Here is a 22,304-nt window from a genome sequence, read left to right as displayed (position 1 = left end):
GTATTAACCCCTATGGTCCACTGCAAACCTTTGTTAGTACACCAACATAGCCCTCTTTATCCCAGATGTGATTTTGTTCTAGGTGTCTTTGCTTGCTTATATTTAAAACCCTTGAGTTGAGCCTTGCAGAAGCAGTGCTTACCCACAGGAAATATGTCGACACAATCTATAGTTTAGACCTTTGATGACTGACTTTTTGATGTTTTGGTGCACTTTGATACTCTTTGTTTTGCCGCAACTGCATGTTTAAGGCACGTGCAGGTTGACTAAAAAGGTACACTGTATATAAAAATGTAAAAGGTTGCTATGTGGGCTCTCACGGAAATAAAGCAGACGCATCTGTTTCCATTTCCTTGCTGACTTCTTATTATAGATGGAGCTCAAAGATTGTTAAAACATTACTGCCCTTTTACTACCACACAGTTAAGATAAAATGACCTTTCATTTTAGTGCGCACAACTGAGCAGGCACAGTTTTGTCTGACTTTTCTGAAGGCTTGTTTCAGTTATGTTGTGTTGCACGTTGCCTTAACAACTTATTGCTCTAAATAGGCACTATAGGTTTCTATAGCTATGTTACAATCCAATTGTCAAAATTTGAGCAAACTTTTGAAATGACAGCACAAAGAACAAGGAATAAGAGAATAAAATGTATTTCCGTCCACTTGTTTGGTGCAAATTTACTAGACAAAGTGTAATTTCACCAGAGGCTGATGTTATGCATGGCTGGAATAAACAGAGAGTAGAGGTAGCAAACTAGCATGGACAACACAACTGAGAAAAATAAAGAGAAGTTTTCAGGAATGTGTTGCTATCGGCCAACTTGCAATTGTTCTGTCATGCCAATTAGTCTTGTCGATGTAGCATGCTGTCCCAAGACGTAGAGAAAGAAGCGCAATTCTGTGAGCGTTATGGGAATATCCAGGAAGACATCAACGGCCAAAAACATGATCAGTCGTGTGAGGTTTACATGTCAGAACCTATCCAGAAAATTTTATTAAATTAAATTCAGTTTTATTTATATGGCACCAATTCACAACACATGCCATCTCAAGGCACTTTACAAAGTCAAATGCCATCAGATCATTCAAACAGATTGGTCAACAAGGTTCCAATCTAAGGAAACCCAGCAGATTGAAGCAGATCTTTTGTTTTGCACATTAAGTTTTTAGTTTTTTTTTTTTTTTTTTTTTGGAAAAGCCAAAAAGTACCTCAAGCGAGTATAAAAGCTTTTTTTGGCGATATTGAGGAAGTTATTTTAGATTTTGCTGTCTCAATCAACCTTGTCTAATGAGATACTGTACTTCACATTACACATGAGCTTTGTTTCCATCAGTGTTTTTTTTTTATGTGCCTTTTGAAGTGCAACTTCTCCCTGAACTGTTAATATATTGTTGTACAACTAGATCTCTAGCATCATCATGTATGGCTTTATGAGGCTTAAAGATGTGTACAACCACAGAGTTTATGCATTTGTTATAGGGAATTATATTTTCTAATGAGCAGAAGTACCATCTGTCTACCATGACTTGATACTAGCAACTCATGAAGGCAGAGCATTAATGCTCTATTTCCTGCTGCTCGTAAATGAGAACTGAGCTGCCCAGAGCATAAGAATCTCCAGGGTTTGAAAAAAAAAATCGAACTCATGAATGATCTAGGCTTAAATTACTAATTTAGGGAGCACAAATCTATGTTTTCCAGCACTAGTCTAGAGGATATATTCAAGGAAAATCTTAAAGATATATAAAGGTCTTTACACACATGATTCAACCTAACCTTTGATAAAATATTATCAAAAGTTAGGTTGATATAAATATAGTCTTAAACAGACTTAAGTGGATCCCAATTGAAATACATCCCAAAATAATTTCATGAGCTGTTAGCTCAGGGTGAAAAAGGTTTGTTTATGACTTATTAGCTAAGTTTCTTTGCATTAAAGATATGGATGTAAGAAAGTTTCGACAGCCAACTAAATTTGATGTCAGGATTTTTGGACTGTTTAGAAGAAGTTATCAGATGATTCAGGACAACTGGTCACAGTCTCTAGCTGCACAGTGGTCCCTGGGCTTGGCGCTGTTAAAGCAAAGTTACAAGGTCATCAGTTCAAATCCTGGTTTGGGACAGGGCTAAGTTGGCATGCTCTCGCAGTGCACATGAATGTTTGATTCCTCCCGCAGTTCATGCATAATAGGTTATTTGACAGAGCTGTAAAGTATATTGCATCACCGTCGTCATCAGAATGTCGCAAAGGATTACTTGGATGGAATGCTTGATGGATTAACTATTTCAAGTGCTGTGCATTCACCCTCTGCATGCTATCATATTTTCCCAGCAGAAATTGAAAAAAAAGAAAGAAGCCCGTAAATTGGGGATAAAAGTAATTGATGTGACCATTGCAATATCCTGCAATATTGATGCAATTAGATATTTTCCTGATATTGTGCAGCCTTGTTAATTGGGCATCTTAAATTGTCACCTGTGGAGGCTTTGACATTTAACATTTGGTCATTTGCACAATCTAACGGCTTGATGAGAAGGTAAAATGACCGTTTGAATCACAGAACTAAGGACGTTAATGTGGTATTACTGTTTTACGTGTGTGTTTCTAATATATGGTGAATTAAATAAAGTATTAAAGCCTCTTGATCTGTTTTATATTAAGTTACTATAACAAACTTACATTGTATTGGGATCCTGTGTGGTAGATTGTGAATTGATGAGTGCAAAGAAAACGTCACCCATGAAAAACGTGAGAAGCGACATTTGATACCAAGTAACGTTAGAAGTCACCTTATTGCTATGGAGCACCTTTGATTAATTTAATCTCGGTATAAGTCTAGCCGTTCTGTGCAGGCTCGTTGGAGAACATTAGTGTACAAACATCATGAAGACCTGCAATGAGTCTGAACACGCAATTCCAGCAACTGTGGAGCAGTTACCAAGATCCACAGCTCAGGTGTGGGTATCTTTAAACAGAACAGCTATTAGTCATGCACTTACAAATCTTGTCTTTACGCAAGAGTGTCAAAAAATAAAGACATTATTAAAGGATGGTCATAAGAAGCTAAGTTTGCAGTTTGCCACAATCCGTGATGAAGACACAGCAATTTTGCAGAAGAAACTCCTTTGGTTAAATAAATAAAATGTAATTATTTTTTTTTGCCCCCATGCTAAATCCTTTTAATTAAAGAAAAACTTCAGGGTGATGGGCGGTGTCTTCACTGTAAAATGTAGAAGAGTCAACAGCTTGCTGTTGCCATGATTTTCTTCAGCAGGGACAAGGAAGTTGTGAAGCAATGGCCTTGCAAAGTGTTGAGTCAGCAGGTCTGAATGCAAACACATGCCACCGTTTTCAGTTTTTCATTTGTAAACTTGGATAGCCATGTTTTCGTTTCCTTCCGTTTCATAATCTTGCACTATATTGTGTTGGTCTATTAAATCAAACCCCGATAAAAGACGTTGAGGTTTGTGGTTGTGATGTGTCAAAATGTGGAAAACGAGAGGTATGAATAGCTTTAAGGCACAAAAAGTGGATATAACACCTGCATTAGAATGATGTTTTGTAACTGCTTTTATTTCATTATCTGATAGTTTGTCTTTCTGTTAAGTAGCTCTAGTGATTTTGTCCATATTAGATTGGCGAAGTTGTTTAAAATAAGGTTTATAACATTTAAAAAGTATCCTTAATGCGTTATATACCTCCATCATTATGACCATGTCTTCATCTATTGCTTCTCTATGATTGATTTGGACTTAGTTTATCTTCCCAGCTCCTTCCACTGGCCCTACAGCCTGCATGTACAGCACAGTCTTGTGCGGCTGAAAGGGACTATCTCCTCCCCTCTGACACAAAGCGCAGCGAGAGTGACACAAAAACCTGACGGCTACTTATTTCTTCTGCCTCCCTTCTTTTGCTTTGATCTGCTGTGCTTCTGTTTTTCGGTTACTGCATTTCACCCTCTCTCCTCCTCTCTGCTGTCTCTCGCTTTGTCACTCTTGCCTTTTTGCAGCCGTAATGCATCCCTGCTCTCTCTCTCGCTCTCTTTCTCTCGCTCTCTCTCTCTCTGTCTCTTTCAGCCGCCCTGCTCAGCGTGCCGATGTCTCTCTCTTGACAGCAGGATCAGAATCATTATAAAGTCAATTCTAGGGGACAGGCCAGCTTATAGGTATGAAGGTATACCAAGGTTTTAAAAAGGTAGCTTTAAAGCTTCTAAAATGTTGTTCATACCATTATTGTGGTGTAAGGTAATTTTAGTGAGAGTGACTAGAGTTTTGCCCCTCCCTCACCTGTTGCTACACTCTTCAGGGCCGCCAGATTAGAGAACTACAAATGTATTTGTTTTTCTTACTTAAAGAATAGACAAATTCAGCGGTTTGAAGTAGATATACTTCCAAACAGTTAAAGTGTTGAAGTGAAAGGAACACACTGCAAAAACTGATCTAAAAATATGTAAAATGTTCTTAAAATGTGTGTTTTTGTCCTAGATTTGAGCAGGTGAATAATAGTATCTGCCAATGGAATGAGTATTTTGACCCCTAAAATAAGATAATTAGACATCCTGCACTTGAAATAAGACGGTGAAGATGAATTAAGTGCAAAAATCTTATTCCGTTGGCAGATCATCTTATTCACCTGCTCAAATCAAGGACAGATACACTCATTTTAAGAAAATTTTACTTATTTTTAGTTCCATTTTTGCAGTGCACCACCCATCTTTCTTATTAAAGCCCAGAACAGACTGGGGAGTTTCTGAAACTGTGCAGTCCTTGAACGTTTCACAATGTGTGAGGAGGAGAGTGTTAAAGCTTTATATGAACTCCTGCCCCACTGAATGGTGGAAAACGTCAGATGGCATGATTTGTTATTCTTGTGTTGCAGCTGATTCACGTCTGAAAGGCTCAACAGCAATACTGACCCGACAGTTGACTGCTTTTAATATGCATGTTTGTTAGAGACACTAAAAAGTTCAATCAGCGAATGAAGAAAATGAAACTAGTAGAACAGCTCATTGGTCACAAAACCAAACATATTTTAGTCATCTCTTTTTCCCCAGATCATTTCTGAGACGGGTTGTCGTGTTTTTGTATTGTGAGCAATGCTGATTTAGGCTCAAAATCTTCGGTCATGAAAGCAGAGCTTTGGTTGTGTCTCAGATGGCAGATAATTGCGTACCAGGCTTAAAGTATCTGCTTTGAAACTACATTTAGCAATATGTTTGAATAAAATTAACCTGATCGTTTGGTACTATTTTCTTTTAAAACTGTCTACACACCATAATACCAACAAAAAGGGACATTTTTATTCCTATCCTAGCTAAAGATTTCATACTGGCCCATGCCTAATTCAGTAAAATCTGTTAGTACTGGTTTTGCTCATAAAGTCAAATTGATTGATCGACTGACAGACGAAGGTCAATCAAGGAGAAGAGGAAGTTTTTTTTCCCCCCTTTTATAATTGCTAGGTCCGGATTGTTTTTCTTTTCTTGGCCCACCAGGAGAGCTAAATAATGCAAGAAATGCTGCTTGCCTGTGGTTTTTGTTTCATCACTTTATCATCCTCAAGGTCTACCTGACTCCCGTTCCATTAAATTCAGCTCAGTTAAAGTCCAACAAACGTTATCAAACCCAAAGGGGAATCTGGTATTTGTGTGACTCAGACTAGCTTAGTTTATTAAAAAAAGTAATTCTATATTGTTTAAGGTGTAGGTTACACTATAAGACAAGTTTGTTTTAGCACCGTAAAATGTTCACAAGTGACGACATCTCATGATATTAAAACACTTTCAGTATTTCTTGTCAAAGTGAAGCGTATGTTGCTAAATGCTGTTCACTTTCTGTCAGCATGTGGCTTTTTCTGATCAAATATGTCCTGGATATCAACCTGTGTACAGGCTTGGGAACAGGAAAGCATACGAGAACCTTCCAAAGCTTTTGAACTGTTCATATGGAAGCATTTTAGAAACTGGTAGAAAAAAAAGTTTAAAAAAACGTAGTAAACCAGACAAAAAACAAAACTCAAACCGCTTACAGTTGGCTGTTAACGATGCTAAAATGAGTTTTGTTCTGCACAAAATCAAAGGTCTCTTTCATTTTTTTAAATGAAAAAATGAAAAAATAAAAAAAATATTTGACAAATTAGGCCAGAACACCTCCCCAGTAACGTGCATTGGCGTTAAAAGTGGTGCAGTTTTCGTCACTTCTTGGCCAGCAGAACAGATACTCTTTATTAGTTTACTGTCGACACAACAGGGCAACCCAGGAAATACTGTTTTATGTCACTATAGGAGTCTCCAGCATTGATACATGTTGTCAAGCCCAAAGTACACACTTTCATATCAGAGGCTGATCACAAAGCTAGAAATACTCTGCAACTTTAATATTGAGGTTTTGTCCCGCAAGATCTTGTTACACGGCTACACCATGCACTGTCTTGCTCTGCTCGTCAAGTATAATTGATTTAACTTCTCCACCTTCAGTGTTTACTTTCCCATAATAAATACCACACCTCTGAATTTTCCCTGCTTTTTTCTTCTTGTTTTTTTTTTTTGTTGGTGCAAAGGGAAAACTAAATAAAACAAGATGTGCAGTTTGTTGCTGGAGTTTGTTTCATCACTTTTTTATCACCCTCAAGGTCTGCCCGACCTGGACCGATAGTTTGACTGCTGCACCGCTATGCGATAAATAGTGTTTTTTATTTTTTTCTTCTTCTTGCCCGTACCAGTTTGTCAGCATAATGTGATTTCGAGCCCTGTTTTATACTGTTGCTGAAACGAAGCTGGCAATCGCAAGCCCCATATTCATCCCTTTTCACTGAATGTTTGAAAGTTTAAACAGGTTCCCAAAGGCTAAACACTGTGCTCTGTATTGTTATGGCTGCCTACTTTTTGTGGTTACATTCTCAGCTTCTTGTGTGTGTGTGTGTGTGTGAGTGTGTGTTCTGTTTCTGCTGCAACAAAAGTGCATAATTTGTTGTAATTGGATTCAAGAGTGCCTGAAATGCAGATGGAGGTCAGCCACGCCGCCTCCTCCCCTGAAAGTGAGTGGGGAGGGAATGCTTTCGAGGTGGATGATAAAGGAAGGAAGTGGAGGGCGCAGCGCGTTCAGAAAGCTACAGACTGGTGCAGTTTCATGTAGCACTCCCACTTTTAACGGTCGCACCTGAGGGAGGAGAAGCAGATGTTTCTCAGCTCGCCTCCGTCCCACATCTGCCGGCGGGCGATCGCTTATCCACGTGTGCCCGTTCCACGACCCCTTGCTCCGTCATTCCCAGCAGCGTCTTTGTCTTCCTAAATCTCTTGGTTTGATCCCTTTTCCCCATCAGCCGCACTAACAGGCTTAAATTACCTGCACCTCCCCGCATACATTTGCATTTCTTCGCCTTCGCTCCAAGACGTGTTGGAGCTTATCTGGGGAAAATGAACAGCTCACTAATTTTACACCTGATAAAATAATAATAATTGAATTAGAAACGCAAGTTGTCTTTGGTAAGTTTGGCAGGTTTAAATCATTAATGCTGTTTAGACTCCCTAAAATAATTCTCTAATTAGAGGAGCACCGAGCCAAGTTTTGTGGCCAATTACTGATCCCCAAGACTCTGACCTGACAATCCTAGTTTAAGCCTGTTCAGATTGCAATTTCAGTTTCACTTTAACAATCTGAAATGTCTGAAAGACACCCTAGAATAGCCTGCATGGTTTTCTAATACATATATAGATGGTTAGATTGGTGAACTCTTTAAATGTTTCAGAGGGGTTTCCCCCAAACTTCAACAGTTAAAGAGCTGTGGGAAACATCCCCAAAGAATATTTTAGCAGCTTAGGAGTCTTGTATATTATTTAAAGAGGTCTCAAAAGAAAACAGCCTTTACACTATAGGGAAAATACTTTAAAGGGGAGGCCACAAAATTCAGCTGCTCACATGGCAGCAAGTTCCCCCTTAAAGTAGACCACAAAGAAGTCTTATAAAATATAGAGGTTGCCTTCACTGTTTTTGAAGAATGAAGATTAGCATTGTTGTCTCCATTTTGGATTTTCCAAAGCAGACTTCACACACAATCTGATTTAAAACTTCCTCTATAACAGAAATGGGAAATGATTTGCTGATTTATCTAATTTCATGTAAATTGTGCAACAGCTTGCAAAGAAACCGCAAGAAAAAAACATTGTCAGTGTAGATTTGACATCATAAAATGTAGCAATAACCTCATAAGGAAAAGGTTTAGTAAAGTAATTGCGTGAGAATATGCTGAAGCTTCGTACAGGTGGAATCTGACCTGGTTTGACTCCTGCCCCACCCAGACGTAGGAGGAATTGCTGATGTCAAAGATCAATGCCCTTTTGTTTAGCAGCAGACAAATGGGATGGCACAAAAGAAAAGTTTAATAGTGTTTTATTATTATTTCTGGAAAACTAGAAGAATTTACGTGATTATTTTCATGATATACATATTACAACTAACATTTACTATATCATATCCCAATGGCAACTTGTAGAAGACCAATACAATTGCCCATTTATTCAGGGGAGGTAAGTCCTCCTGAGAAGATTATCATAATTATCTCATCTCACCTTTGGCATCGGTGTGTTATCTAATGTGCGCACTCATCTAGCTTTGAAGCCTTACACACACATCTGCACACACAAAAACCCCAGACAGATTAATACCCGAGAATGAGGTGAGGTTTTAATGCCCTGACCTATATTCCAGCCCAATCTGTGTCATTTATGATATTTTGTGCCTACCTTTGGCCAGTAGGACAGCTTGTGGTAGTCCATTGTCTCTGTCCTGAACAGGGCAAACCTGACAGTGCTTTGGTATGTGATTACACAAACTAAAGTCGGATTCTTAGCCTCCATTTTAGTTTATATGAATGTGTGTCTGTGTGGTTGCTCTTGCAAGAGCCTGTTTTGAGGATTTTTAATTTGTTAAACTCGACTGGCCCGATTTTGGACTGAGTGGAGCCATGCCTATTTTATCACGCTTTAAAAGTTTGTCAGAAATGGTTACAGTTTTTCTTCCCTAAATCCCTCTTAGGAAGGGGCTTTAATGTGTTTAAAATATGTCCCTATTTTTTTCACAAACACTTTCAGTTTTACAGCACTTTAAACACACAGGATGCCATTTAACTGTTCATCAAATATTGCTCACTCTTTTTGACACAAAAAGAGTCCACAGTTGTTAGGCGTAGCAGGTGTCTCATTAACAAATGTAACTTTCTTTAGTGCTGTTTTTTTCTCTCTCAGTGTCTATCACTATAGTGATGCAGAAGAGTAAATTGACAGCTCTAGAAGCTTTGTAAGAAGTTGTGAGTTTTATTTTTATTTTATTGATTTATACTGTGCACAACGGTACATGTTGATGGTGCACAGGGTAAATCTTATGACCAAAGTCGTACAATGGAAATTTGCACTTTTTATTTAACCAGGTTCCCTTTTATGAAGTGAAAAACACTCTTTAATTTCTTAGCTTCACACAAATATCAAAGTTTACATTTAGACTTTATAGCTGTGGAGCTGTATTTGACTTCATCAGGTATGTAATTTGAGGTAGAAATTGCTCCTAAACCCCTCGGAGTTTATGGGTTTATGAAAGCATACACAGATTAATAGAACGTAGCATATAATTTGAACTAAAGAGAAGTGCACATGTTTTCCAAAACCTTTAACAAATAGAAAGCTAAAATATTTAAGGTGAATTTATAGTCACTCCATCTTTAGTTTGATACCCCTGAATAGATTTGGTGCAGCCAATTGCTTTCAGAATCTACTAATGTTTAACTTAATCTATGCATAAGCATAGGAGGGTTAGGACAAGCTTTGAACAACTCACAGAGGACCCTTTAAACCGTCATGCCTCAATTAAAAAAAGTATGGCATGACTGCAAACCTATAAAGACATGGCTGTCCATTAAATTGATAGCAAGGCAAGGAGACCATTAATTCGAGAGGGAGCAAATGAGATTGCAATTAACCATGGAGGAGCTGAGCTGGGAGGATCTGTTGACAGGAGAACTATTGAGAAGTCCGAAACATGTTGCATATAAAGAAATCTTTACAAGAAGTCCCATTTTCGGTTGGCAACCATCCAAATAGGGGACACAGGAAGAAGGTGCGGTCAAATGAAAAGAAATAGACCTTTTTGTCCTACATACAATGTACTAAGGCGGAAACCAAACCTGCACCTTTAACTACTTCAATAGTACTGTGTAAATTGGGGGTGGCAGCATCATGCTGTGGGAAAGCTTCTCTTCAGCAGTGTTAGGGGAGCTGGTCATAGTTTGGGGGGAAAATGGATGGAGCTATGTGCAATAATGTCTTGGTAGAAAATCTGTTAGGCTGCACTTGAGACTGGGACAAAGGTTTGCCTTTCAGCAGAACAAGATGATTCTGGGTCATTTAACACAAATACATGCCTACGTTTTCAGACTTTTATCTGTTAAACAGTTTAAACTCCCTTACACAATTATGCATTTCTTTCTTTTGAACTGTCACATAAAATACATTGAAGTGTGTAGCTATATTGTGACTAAATAAGACCTGTGGGTAACCATACATTCGGTATTGTAAATACCTCCGTTAATGAAACAATTTGTATCTTGATGCTGGTACTACATGCTTGTATTCATTGCCATTTAATGCAACAGATTTTTTTATTTGCTACCCGCCACAGAGGCCGTGCTGACATATCACTGAGCCCTGAGCTGCACTTTTAGTCAAGCAGTCATTTCGACTACAGTAATAACATTCCCCCCACGACTCAGCTCTGAAAGCCGGCTGCTCCGGCAGCGTGATTTAAGCGAAAGGTTTATTGTTGTCAGGGAGCCGTTTGGCGACAGTGGCTGGGTTGCTATCTCCGTTCACACAATGGCAGAGAGGAGAAACTGGAGGCTGGCAATGGAGAGGGCTAAATGAAAGCCGTTCCTCCTGGGTGATTCGGCCTGCCCTGGTTTTTGTCCGAGCTGCCTATCAGACCTCTGCGTCTGGGTGTCTGTTGTGTGTGTTTTGTTGGTTTGTGTGAGACCGTCTGCCAGCTTGAGTGCTGGTTCGCGGAGGCCTTTTGCTGCTTTCGAATGCCAGCATGTCCTCTCTTCCCCTCCTGCCGACCTCTGCAGGTTGAGCCTCTTTTTTGAAATTCAGGATTCCACTTCCCATCATTCCAAGGCTCGACCAGAGGAATCCATGTTTTTTTTTTTTTTTTTTGCCGAAGCACGCGTGGAATGAATCTTTCCGTTGCTCACACTGAAACTGTCGGGCAACTCTTCAACTGTCAAGCAGCATTGATTTAGCTTCTTTGTGTTTTTCCATCTTTAGAAATCTCTGGCTTTGGACACGTGTGTGACATTAGCAGGCTCTTTTCACTGTGCTACTTAGAAAGAGGGATGCCTGAAGCCTCTGAGTTGGAACATGCTGTGCGTGGACTTGGCGTCAACAAAACATAACTGAGCTAGCTTTGGTTTGAGTAGGAATGTTTTAGTCACATTGCTGGAATATAAAAAAAATGCACTTTTGGTTTTGGCAATGAGGTTCTAGCCGATTTGGCCTTTTAATCAGTATACCAGATGGGAGATATAGCTAAATGAGGGAGCAAGGAGGTAAATTCCAGTTTAATTTTTTAATGCTTAAAATGATTTTAGTGTTCATTATTCAATAAGCCTCGTACTTCCTCAATCTACAATCTATCTGAAGAATTAATATGTTTTCCCCTTTGTGTCATAGTTTACAGGAGATGTTAATCTGGAGATGTTTGTATATTTCTCAAGTTTTAAAATTTACTTAAATGCAGCCCTAAAATTAACCCTTTCAGTTACTGATTATAAGAACAAACAATGAGAGCTAGTGGCCAATTGGATCACATGTATTGTTTATCTACTTCTATCTATTCACTAGTGATTCATCAAATGAAACACAGGAAATACAGAGAATGACTACCAGTAAAAACACTTGTCATCTATCCCTGTCCCGTGGTGGGACAGGGATAGAGGACTCGACCCATGTCCAGAGATTTCAGTACTCAACAAAGTCATCCCTGGTTCAAGTCCCGGCCCATAGACCTTTGTCCAGATTCTCTCAACCCAATTTTCTGTCAACCTGCTGTCAAATAAAGACCACCAATGCCACAAAATGTAAAAAAGAATATACCAGAAATCATTGTAAATCATTTGATTATTGGTCATTAAGGTAAAGTTAAAAAAACCAAAAAAAAAACTAAAAGTTATCAAAAACTTTAAAGTCTCTAAGGCCTAAGGGATTGACTTTTATGACGTAATCTGATGTTGTAATACCTACATTAGTCTAAAAGTAGGAATGAACAAAGGGAAAAAGAAACAGGCCTTGATCTGTCAGCTTTCAACAACAGAACCCATTAGACCAGAAGAAAAAGACCTTAGTGATTCAGACATGAGCTTGTCTCATATGCTGCATCACCTCCTGTCTCTTTCAGCTTGAGATTTCCTGGGCAACTACAGCATTAGTCCTCTGAAGGATGCTCTCAGGCTATCAGCTGGATTATGTATTTTGGGTCAGTCTTTCTGACATCTGAAGATTCCCCACCATGGATCATTAACGGAACAAGGTTGATGATACTGGGGGGGGGGGGGGGGGGGGGGGGTGTATCTTTACCTATTCCAAGGGGAGGCTCACATTCAATGAATTTGAAAACCCCTGCCTTAAAGAGAAATACTAAGAGAAGCTGAACACTCATCGAAGAATTCTGAAGGAAAAACAGAAACCCTGCACAACATTACGCAAACATAGAATAATGTGATGTAGTGTATGAAGCAAACAAGAACAACTAAAAAGCGATATTTAGTTCAATCAAATCTTGTAACAAAGGCTACCCAAATCTGACTTGTCCAGGCAAGTCTTGTCTTGATGGATTCTCTGAATTAAGCTCTTCAGAAGAATGCCTTTTTGGGGTAGCTGCCATCATTATGAACAAATCAACCAATCAATGGTTGACTTAAAAATCATATTAGAGCTAGATCACTCTAGATGGTCTCTAATCAAATGATTCTACAATTTTACTAAAAACAAGAAAACATTACAGATCAGGTTGACCTCTTCCCATTTACAGAAAAACATTTTATTACTAAGCCATAACAGCTAGCTCACTATGTCATGACTGAGGCTGCTTTTGCACACAAAGATCAACACATTGATTATTAACCTTATTGTGTATATATAGTTAATGTATTAATGTATTTTCACTTTCTGCATTTCTACATTATAAAATGTTTGCTTATATTTTACCCAATATGGGCAGTTGTCTTATTTAACATCAAATTATTTACAAACATAAGTGAGCTTTACTAGTAACCATTAGTAACTTGATTAGTAAGTCACTATTCATTTTGAGTGTCTATGTGTGTGTGCGCACGCAGTGCACATTTCCGTAAATGGGGTAACTGGCATATTCACCTTGTAATTTAACAAAGACCTGGGAAAGTCTAGGCCAATCCTTTCTCTTTTGGAGCTTAGGTGTTTTTCTCTCTCTCTTTTACGTTCCATTAAGGTCCTTACTGATGTGCATTTGATAACGCCTGCATATATTCCCACACACAGATCAAATATTCATGGTTTTAGCATTTGGCACCAAGAAAGGCCAATGGAGTCGCACCAGTTTCTGTGATGTCAAATTAACATATTAATGACATAAATGGTGTATAATTAACACGTGGGAGTGGATTATGCATGTGGATCATTGTGAGATCGCTCATAGACAATCAGGGGTTAGGCTAATTAGATTAAAAGGAACATTAAGGCGTATTCAGTGTAAAAAAAAATGTCACGTGATGTAATGCATATTGTGAGTTAAAGCTCTAGACTTAAAAATCAGCATCCTCTTTCTTCTTTTCCCTCCACTTAAGTTGTAACGTACCAGAACGCCGTGCTTTGATCAGTGTACTTTTGTGAAGTCAGCTATGCCTTTAAATTTTCAACGAAAGCTTTGGTGGAATCTGTGGAGGTATGTTTCTCATAAGCAGCTTAGATGAGGCGATGAGCAAACCGGACGTAACATGGTTTGACTGGCCTTGACTTCAAGTGGCAGCCTAGAACACATGTAAACCTAATCCGAAGCAATGCGGCCTTCCAAAGGGATCTCGACTTAGTCACTAGAATGCATATGGGAAATGGCAAACAGATCTACATACATAATCCTGACAGATTACTGCAAGGTTTAAAGTGGTCAAAATTCAGCCTGTGACCTAACAGTCACACATGCCACAGTCAGTCAGATAATTATTCTTAGAGATCTTTACTGTTACTTCCTGGGCGTCTCTTTTTTGCACCAGGTTTTGCTTAATCTCAAATTACTTGCGGAAAAAGCTTTTAACTACTATTAGAAAACAAGGAATTTCTAAGATAAACCAACAAACAAACAAAAAAATGACACATTATGGCAGATCATTAAATAAGTTTTAAAACCACTCCACCGATAGAGATATAATAGTTATGGAGTTCATTTCCCCTTCAGCTGCCAGTCTTTTAGGGTGTTTTTACCATCTTGTCACATCTAGATACTTGTTGCTCCTTCTTTTTCTTCTTCTTTCCATAAACAATGGTTTTCTTCATTTTGGACAGGGAGGTTAGGTGTGGTGTTTGGTTATAAGACAACATTTCAAGTTGTGAATATGTTATAAATCACTGGTAGCAGTGTCGCGATAAATGGGCGATTGGCCTTAAGGAGGGACCGGACAGGGCAGGGACAACTTGTCAAAGTTGATAGAAAGATAGATGTAGCTAGAGACCTTGGTTCCAGTTCCCAAGTTCAAATTTAAATATCCTAAACATTAATCCAGGTGAACGGTTTACTTGAAAGCTTATCTTAGAAAGGCCTAGTCAGTCAAGTTCAGACCTAATTTCAATTGAGAACTTCTGGAAAAACTTGACAAATTATGTTTTTTTCAGTTTGATGTAGTAGAATGTTGCTGCCAGTGATTTGTAAAATATTTAAAGCTTAAAATCCTGTCTTATAACTTAACACTGACGGCACCCGACTTCTTCAAAGCCTTCGACCTGTCTGATGTTGCTCTTTGGTCTTTGTGATACGGTTTGTTCTGTAATGTTCTCCAACCAACTTCTTGAGGCGATCGCAGAACAGCCAGACTTCTGGTGAGATAACGTTTTCCCGCAGGATGACTCTATTTACTGATTAGGTGGATTCTGACAGAAATTGGTTGCATGTGACTTAATTTAGGAGTATTGGAGTAAATGGGTGTGAAAATATATACATCCCTAATATTTCAAATTTCCATGGACAAAATATCCAAACCTATGTTTTCTTTTGTTGCTTTTGTTTACAGTCAACTTGGGACCACTTAAATATATAATTCAACATTAACACAAGGGGGAAAAACATAAACTAATATTTAGCCTTAAAATATGTCATGTTCTCCCATCATTAGGTGTAGATATGCAGTTTTGTTGCTACAAATAAATCACAAGTGTTAGGACCCCGACTCTTAGTATTTGCTTAGCTATAAGCTAACTAGGATATGTGCAGAATCTGCACAACAGACTGAAATGTGTACTTGAACTGGTTCATTTTCAGAAAACACTTTATTTAAAATGGCATAATTTGCCAAATTGACTCTGGGGTGGCTGAACACACGTTTGTGGCGTGGTTTTGTCTCAGACTAAACTAGTTCCATAGCTAAACCTGTGATCTCTCCAACTTGGCTGCAGTTTGGATTCCCCCAGCATAAACAACTATTTTATTTCTTATTCTAGTGTTTATGAATCCTGCCTTGAACATTGTACAAAAACCCTGTTTAATGCACTGTTTATATGATTAAAACAAAAAAAAAAAACATACTGTTTACAAATGTATCTTAAATTTCTGTGGCCAAAGTCAAATTCCTTGATTGTGCGCACATGGCTGAATAAAGATTATTCTGATTTCTAAATGCAGATTGGAGGTCAGATTTGCTAATGGCATTTTAGAAGAAAAAAACCTCACAAACATCTCATGTTTATTTAAAACGGTGTTTATGAATTAGACTGGTGTTACCAAGATGCATATCTGCGATGATAACACTCTCTACCTCCTATTGTGATTCTTTGCAGAAACTCAGAATACAACTGAGGGATGATCAAACCTGCTAAAAAAAAATATATGTTCATAACACAGTGGCATGCTAGTGGTGTGGCTATTTGGCTGTGGAAAATGAAACTAGTTTTTAACCGACTTCTTTCACTAGAGGTTTTAGAGAACCAGCTCTAGTGCCAGAACAGCTTTGCTGGAAAACGCATTTAAGAGCTCCTATTAAACTCCCGATTTCAAGATTGCTCTTCCCAAAATTTGATAAGATCCAGCCAATACTGAAGAAATGGAAAAAAAACAGATTGTATTTTTCATGTATTTATTGTGGAGATATTCGGGTATTTCATGGATTATTATCTCCATGAGAGCTCAGCTTTTCAAAGCACTGACCTCAGCTGTTGTGATGGTGATAAGTGCTGCCTTGCGAGTCCCCTTAAAGATCCATTGACACACCGCATCAGCATCAAGCTGCTGTGCCCCCACCACCAGAGACTCCATCACGGCTTCTAAATCTGCTATCATTCCCTTGCTTCTTATTCATGACCTTTCCCTTTGTGGCCAAACTTGACAGCGCCCCACACTCTTGGATTATGCTTTGTTTATTCATGAACACATGGCTCTTGCCGGCCGCCGCTGGTTTCCTATAACGTTTGGTTTCTGGACGAGCAGTCTGGTCAAGAATAGCGCTGTCGTCACCGTCGCCCGCTGGACCAGCGTCAGATAGCATCAGAGTGTGTGTTTTTGTGTGTCAGGGCAGATAACGGTTATCCTCGCCGTGGCCGCAGTGCTGGTCATCATCGCGAGCCATCTGGAAAGCAGCCAGCCCGACAGTCGAACAGTGTTTACATGTCCGTGTCATATTTTAGCACGAGCAGGTCTGTTTTGCTTTACTTTGTCGCGCTCACGCCTCAGTGATCCTCACTCTGATGGGATATTTTTGTGATGGTGTGCGCTTTTGTCTGGCTAGATTTTTTTTTTTCCACTGCTATGCCTTTCCCCCCCTTCTCTCTGCAGCCATTGTGTGGTCAGACAGCCATGAATGGTATCCGTCTCACTGTTTGTTCTTCAGGATCATTGTGTGTAAACTGAGCAAAAAAAACCCAAAAAAAAAAACAGAAAATAAAAAAAAACTGCCCCTTTGAGATCAAACTCCTTCCCACTGTTCTGGATCCACAATTTGGTGGTCAGTCAGCCAAGTTAGCCGACAGACACTCGGACTGATGACAGGCAGCTGGGGGATAGCAGACAGATAGCAGCTGGCTTGTGGATCGAGAGGAGCAAAGCCTTCATTTCACAGCAGGAAAAAGAATTAAAGAGTCGAAACTGAATAAATGAGGTAGTTGAGACTGAAGGAGTAACTTGGGGAATTCGTTCGATGGGCAGACAGCAAATGATTTTTGCTTGACTTGGTCTTCATGTAAATGCGTGAATGACAGGGCTTTGAATAAATTACAAAAAGTAGGCTTGTTTCTTTTCATGTGTGCGCATGTCTTGGAGCACATTAGAAAGGCAGATGTGCACGTGACAAACCATTTTTTTTTTTCAAAGAGTGTTTCTGCAAATCTGGGGATAACAAGGAGAGCTGGTGATGCTTCAGCTTTGGATGCAAAGGACACAGACACATTCATGCATTACAGAATTCCTGTTGTACTGAAATGTGCAGAAGTATCGACAGGAAGTAGAATGCGATCGACATCTTTGTTTCAGTAGGTCAATTCAAAACGTGTAATTAAGTGTTTGTATACATTCCCCAAAGGGGGAAAAGGTTTCAACCATTTATTTCCGCTAATTTTGATGCTTCACAGCCAAATGAAAACCTAAATTCTGTTTTACAGACAATTGCAATATCACGTGGCACCAATAAAAATGGATTTCTAATACAGAAATTTAATGTTTAGTCTTACACTATCATGGGGAAGACCGCACATTTTACTTCTAAACAGCAGACAGTCATTGACTTATTCCACGAACGAAGGTTTGCTACGAAAGGTCGCGGCTAAACAAGCAGGCTGTTCCCACAGTGCTGTATTCAAGCATTTTAAAGGAGAAAGTTGAGTGGAAGGAAAAAGTGTACCAGATGAAATGTACAAGCAACAAGGATAACCACAACTTGGAGAGTGTTGGACAGCCACTTTGGGGCAAATTTAGGAATTTTTCTTATTTTTTTTTGGGCTTGTGTAGTATCAAAACACTGTTTCAGAAAATTACTTCTCACAGTTTTCATTAGCTCTAAGGTATAATCATCAAGATGGGTAATATATATATATATATATATATATATATATATATATATATATATATATATATATATATATATATATATATATATATATATATATATATATATATATATAGATAGATAGATAGATAGATAGATAGATAGATAGATAGATAGATAGATATGCTGTGCTTAATATCCTATCAAGCGGCGTTCCAGTACAATGGATGAGCTCTGCATGAAGAAGATTTTTGAGCTGTGGCAGGATTGCTGCTGCATAGTGGGAACTCTTGTTGTGCATTTCTAGCCCAGATCGCACTTCTGTTGCATGTGTGCGTCCACGTGTGAATGGCTTCCTGTGTATTCATGCGTGCCAGCGTGCGTCGCTCTTTGAATGGGGCGCTTGTGTGAATTTGCTGCCTGTGTAGTTGCTGGAACAGTTAATGCGTTGAAGGGTTTGTATGAGTGTTAGGGTCCTGGGGTGTCCGCATGTAAACACTGAGCCCTGACTAATTCACCTCGGCCAACTCAAACCTCTGTCTCGAGAGGATGGTTGATGCGCTGTAGAATGACACTTTCTTTTAATGAGTGTTAAGATTTTACAGCTCGAAGCACTTCTCCCATACTGCATATTTTTTAACTACATTTGTACTTGTTAAAAAAGTTAAATGTTACATTTTCTTTTTGTTTTTCCTCAGGTTATTAAACTTCAAGAATTTACTACTTAAAGAATTTTCCTAACTTTTCTATGGTTTGTGAGATTTCTCTTACATGTTTTCGATAGTTTTTTGAAAACATCTATAATTCTAACTTTCAAATCCAAGCAACATTAATTAATTAATTAATTAAACTTTTTTTTCTGTCTCTTTTAAAGGACAAACCTGAAGTTGCTCCACCTGTACCTTTTTAAAAAAGAATCTTTTCATCAACATTGCTTACGACTTGAATTTAGAGATTAACGCATTTCTCTTTTATACTTGGTCGAGTATGATATTTAAAATAAAAAGACCACAGGTATTACAGCATTCACAATTTAAACCAAAATGGATTGCATTGTTTAATTCCTTTTAAGTAAAAAAATAATAATAATCCAACACAATGTTCACTGCCAAAATGACATCATTATCAATATTGTGTCATCTGTTGTTGTAATTGTAACACAAAGACAAAGCTTAAAGCAAGCAACTGCTACATTTAATAAGTAAATATATTTATTATAGTATTATACCTTTTGTAGTTCTGCTTATCATGAAGGAGCACAAGTACAAGTTGAAATCAGCTGGTTAATCAGTCACCCACCCGCTCTGGTATTTAGCCTGCAGCTGATTTTCAAGGTTCCTTAATTTGTACCTGTAGGTAGATTTGCTTTGCAGTGATTCATAATACACATACACATACACATACATATAAAAAAATCGAAGGACACAGAAGAGGTAGAGATAAATTAATGGTTGAAATGGAATGTCCCCCTCAAGCTTACCAGTTGTAGTTTTAAAGCAACTTTAGCTTAATAATTGTGATGGCAAGGTAAGGCAAGTTTATTTACGAAGCACTTTTCAGTAATAAGACGATTCAAAGTGCTGTACATGAACAAAACAAAAACCAAACAGGACAGAGGACATTGCAGAGGCAAGCACATTGCTATGGAATAGTAGCGGCAGGTCAGACAAGCTGAACTACAAACTTCACCATCAATATTTAAGGGCAACTCTAAACAAATAGGTTTTTAACCTTGATTTAAAGGAACTCAGGATTTATTTATGGAGGTTCAGGTCAGAGCTCATCATTACATCCAGATTTCGGGCCTGATCGGTGGTTAATAGCTGAAGCAGCTGAAGCTCTGTGCTAACTCTTGATCCCTCGTCTATTGGTCCGAAATTAATTACTTCAATTTTGTTATTATTTAATTAAAGAAAATGTTGGCACATCCATGCATTGATTTCTTCTAAACATTTACTCAGCGCTTGAACTGGTTCTTAGTCACCTGGTGACATGGTTATGTAGAGGTGTGTGTGACGTCTGCATAGATATGGTAACAGATGCTGTTTTTTATGATCTGAGCTAGTAGGGGACCCAGGATGGACCCTTGGGGAACCCCACATGGGATTTTTGTCATCTCTGATGTAAAGCTACCCATTGACACAAAAAGTCCCTGCCCTTTACGCAGTATTTAAACCAGTCTAATGCTGTACCATAAAGGCCGACCCAATTTTCCAGGCGCTCTAACAGAATGGAGTTATTGACAGTATCAAATGCTGCACTAAGGTCCAATAATACCAACACTGTGGTTCTGCATTTGGTTTCTACACCATAACCGTACAGAAAAAAAAAATCCTAACGACATTTCATTTAAGCACAGTAAAAATATATTAACTTTCTTTCAGCCAGCTGGCTGGCTGTGCACAGCAACGAGTGGGGGAGAGGGAATGCTGTTCTGCTCTATGCTCCAAACATCTTGGACAAACTCTCGTCACTCTTGTACTCACTGTCAGAAAAAAAAAAGGAAAAGCAAAGATCAACATCTGCTACATTTTGTTGACATTTTAATATGGCTAACATGTGGTATTAAACCGTAGCATAAAACTGTGAGTTTAGCAATCTGAAAGTCGTGGGTTATCTACTTAGGTTGTACCTTGCTACAGTTGTTCTAAAACAGCATTACCTAATGAAACTGATATGAGGTGACTCTTTAATTTCGATTCCTATAAAGCTTTCTGTTGTATTTCTTTTGTATTTTTTTTTCTTTTTTTTTTCTCATTTACTTTTTGATCCACTGTATATAGGAAGATACACTGTATATAACTGATGCACCCTTTCCTACTCCTGACTATTGACTGACTAGTGAGCCGATATGACAAGTGAATTTCTCCAATGTGAGATCAATAAAGACTATCTTATCTTATCTTAAGCTGTGCTGGATACAGCCAGAGAAAACTGGTCATTCTACACTTTCCTTGGCTTTTCATTGTAATGTCTTTGGAGCATAGAAAGAGCATAATGGAACTGTTTTATTTTAAGTTTTTTAACCGTAACTTATTAAAATCTTGGGAGACCTTGATACCAGTGACCAATCTTTGCCACATAAGGTTATATTCGTAGCTCTCAAGAAAATATAGCCTTGCTAAGGATTCGTGGTATTTATAAAAAAAAAAGTTTTTTTACCACTTGCTTATACTGGCTTACAGCAGTTTAAATTATTGCTTTGCGGTTGGGTCAAAAACGGGCTCCTTTCAAAAAATTCATGACACAAAAGGATTTATGATTCCCACATCTTTTGGAATGACTGGCCTATTTAATAAGAATATGTTTTGTTGTTTTAGCGATAAAACGGTCTTGACATCCTGTCACTATGTCACTTATGTTAACTTTATTCTTTGGTAAAACTTCAATTTCAAAACTTCCATTAAAAATACATTAAGATACAAAAGCAGTTTTCAAATGTTTTTGTTTGTTTTGATTTTAAGTAGAAATTCAGGATCTTACTCGCGTCTCACTGATTGCACCTGTTGGCTTACATATTTAGTTCTTATTTAGTGTTTTTGGTTTGTTTTCCTCAGCTTAAGCTAAGACCTTTCCCCCGCACGTCTACAGCCAAAGCTCAGCTCTGAATCAAAACTGGCTCATGTGAGTGTTTTAATCCTGTCTTGCAGTGCTGGCCAGTTTCCGAGGGACCGTCCAGCATGGCCTCCCGCTGGAAATCGGAGACACGGTGCAGATCCTGGAGAAATGCGAAGGTAACGTTGCACACCGTTGCTCACTAAAGGGCTGTTTTCTCCAAATTAAAAAAAAAGAATACTAAACACTAAATATAAGGAAATCGTTCACTTCCGCTTGAGTTGACTTGCCAAAATGTGCATTTCACTTCTGCTTCTCATTGGCAAGTTATATTAAGGATGTTATGGCGCCTCTCTTTTTTTTATAGTCTCCCTTATTAAAACTATCGCCAATAATTAGAAACAAACGTATGTTGAGAGAGTGTACTATTGAAATAAAGAGATCTATAAGGTAGAGCTTTACAACCTGATGCTGTTTTGGCATTGTTG

The 22,304-nt window shown here is 38.4% G+C and overlaps 1 protein-coding gene across 1 annotated transcript in view; it reads left to right on the top strand.

The window, feature by feature from the left end:
* The window catches only part of dock4b (dedicator of cytokinesis 4b), a 155,962-nt gene that overhangs the window by 21,671 nt on the left and 111,987 nt on the right, over positions 1-22,304 (top strand). The window contains exon 2 of the mRNA XM_036148815.1: positions 21,912-21,995. Coding sequence (XP_036004708.1) covers positions 21,912-21,995 — 84 coding nt within the window. The remainder of the gene's footprint in view (positions 1-21,911; positions 21,996-22,304) is intronic.

This window comes from Fundulus heteroclitus, chromosome 17 (genome assembly GCF_011125445.2).
Source record: "Fundulus heteroclitus isolate FHET01 chromosome 17, MU-UCD_Fhet_4.1, whole genome shotgun sequence".
Lineage (NCBI taxonomy): Eukaryota > Metazoa > Chordata > Actinopteri > Cyprinodontiformes > Fundulidae > Fundulus > Fundulus heteroclitus.
The sequence above is the reverse complement of the archived record's forward strand: the minus strand, read 5'-3'. Positions and strand labels throughout refer to the sequence as shown.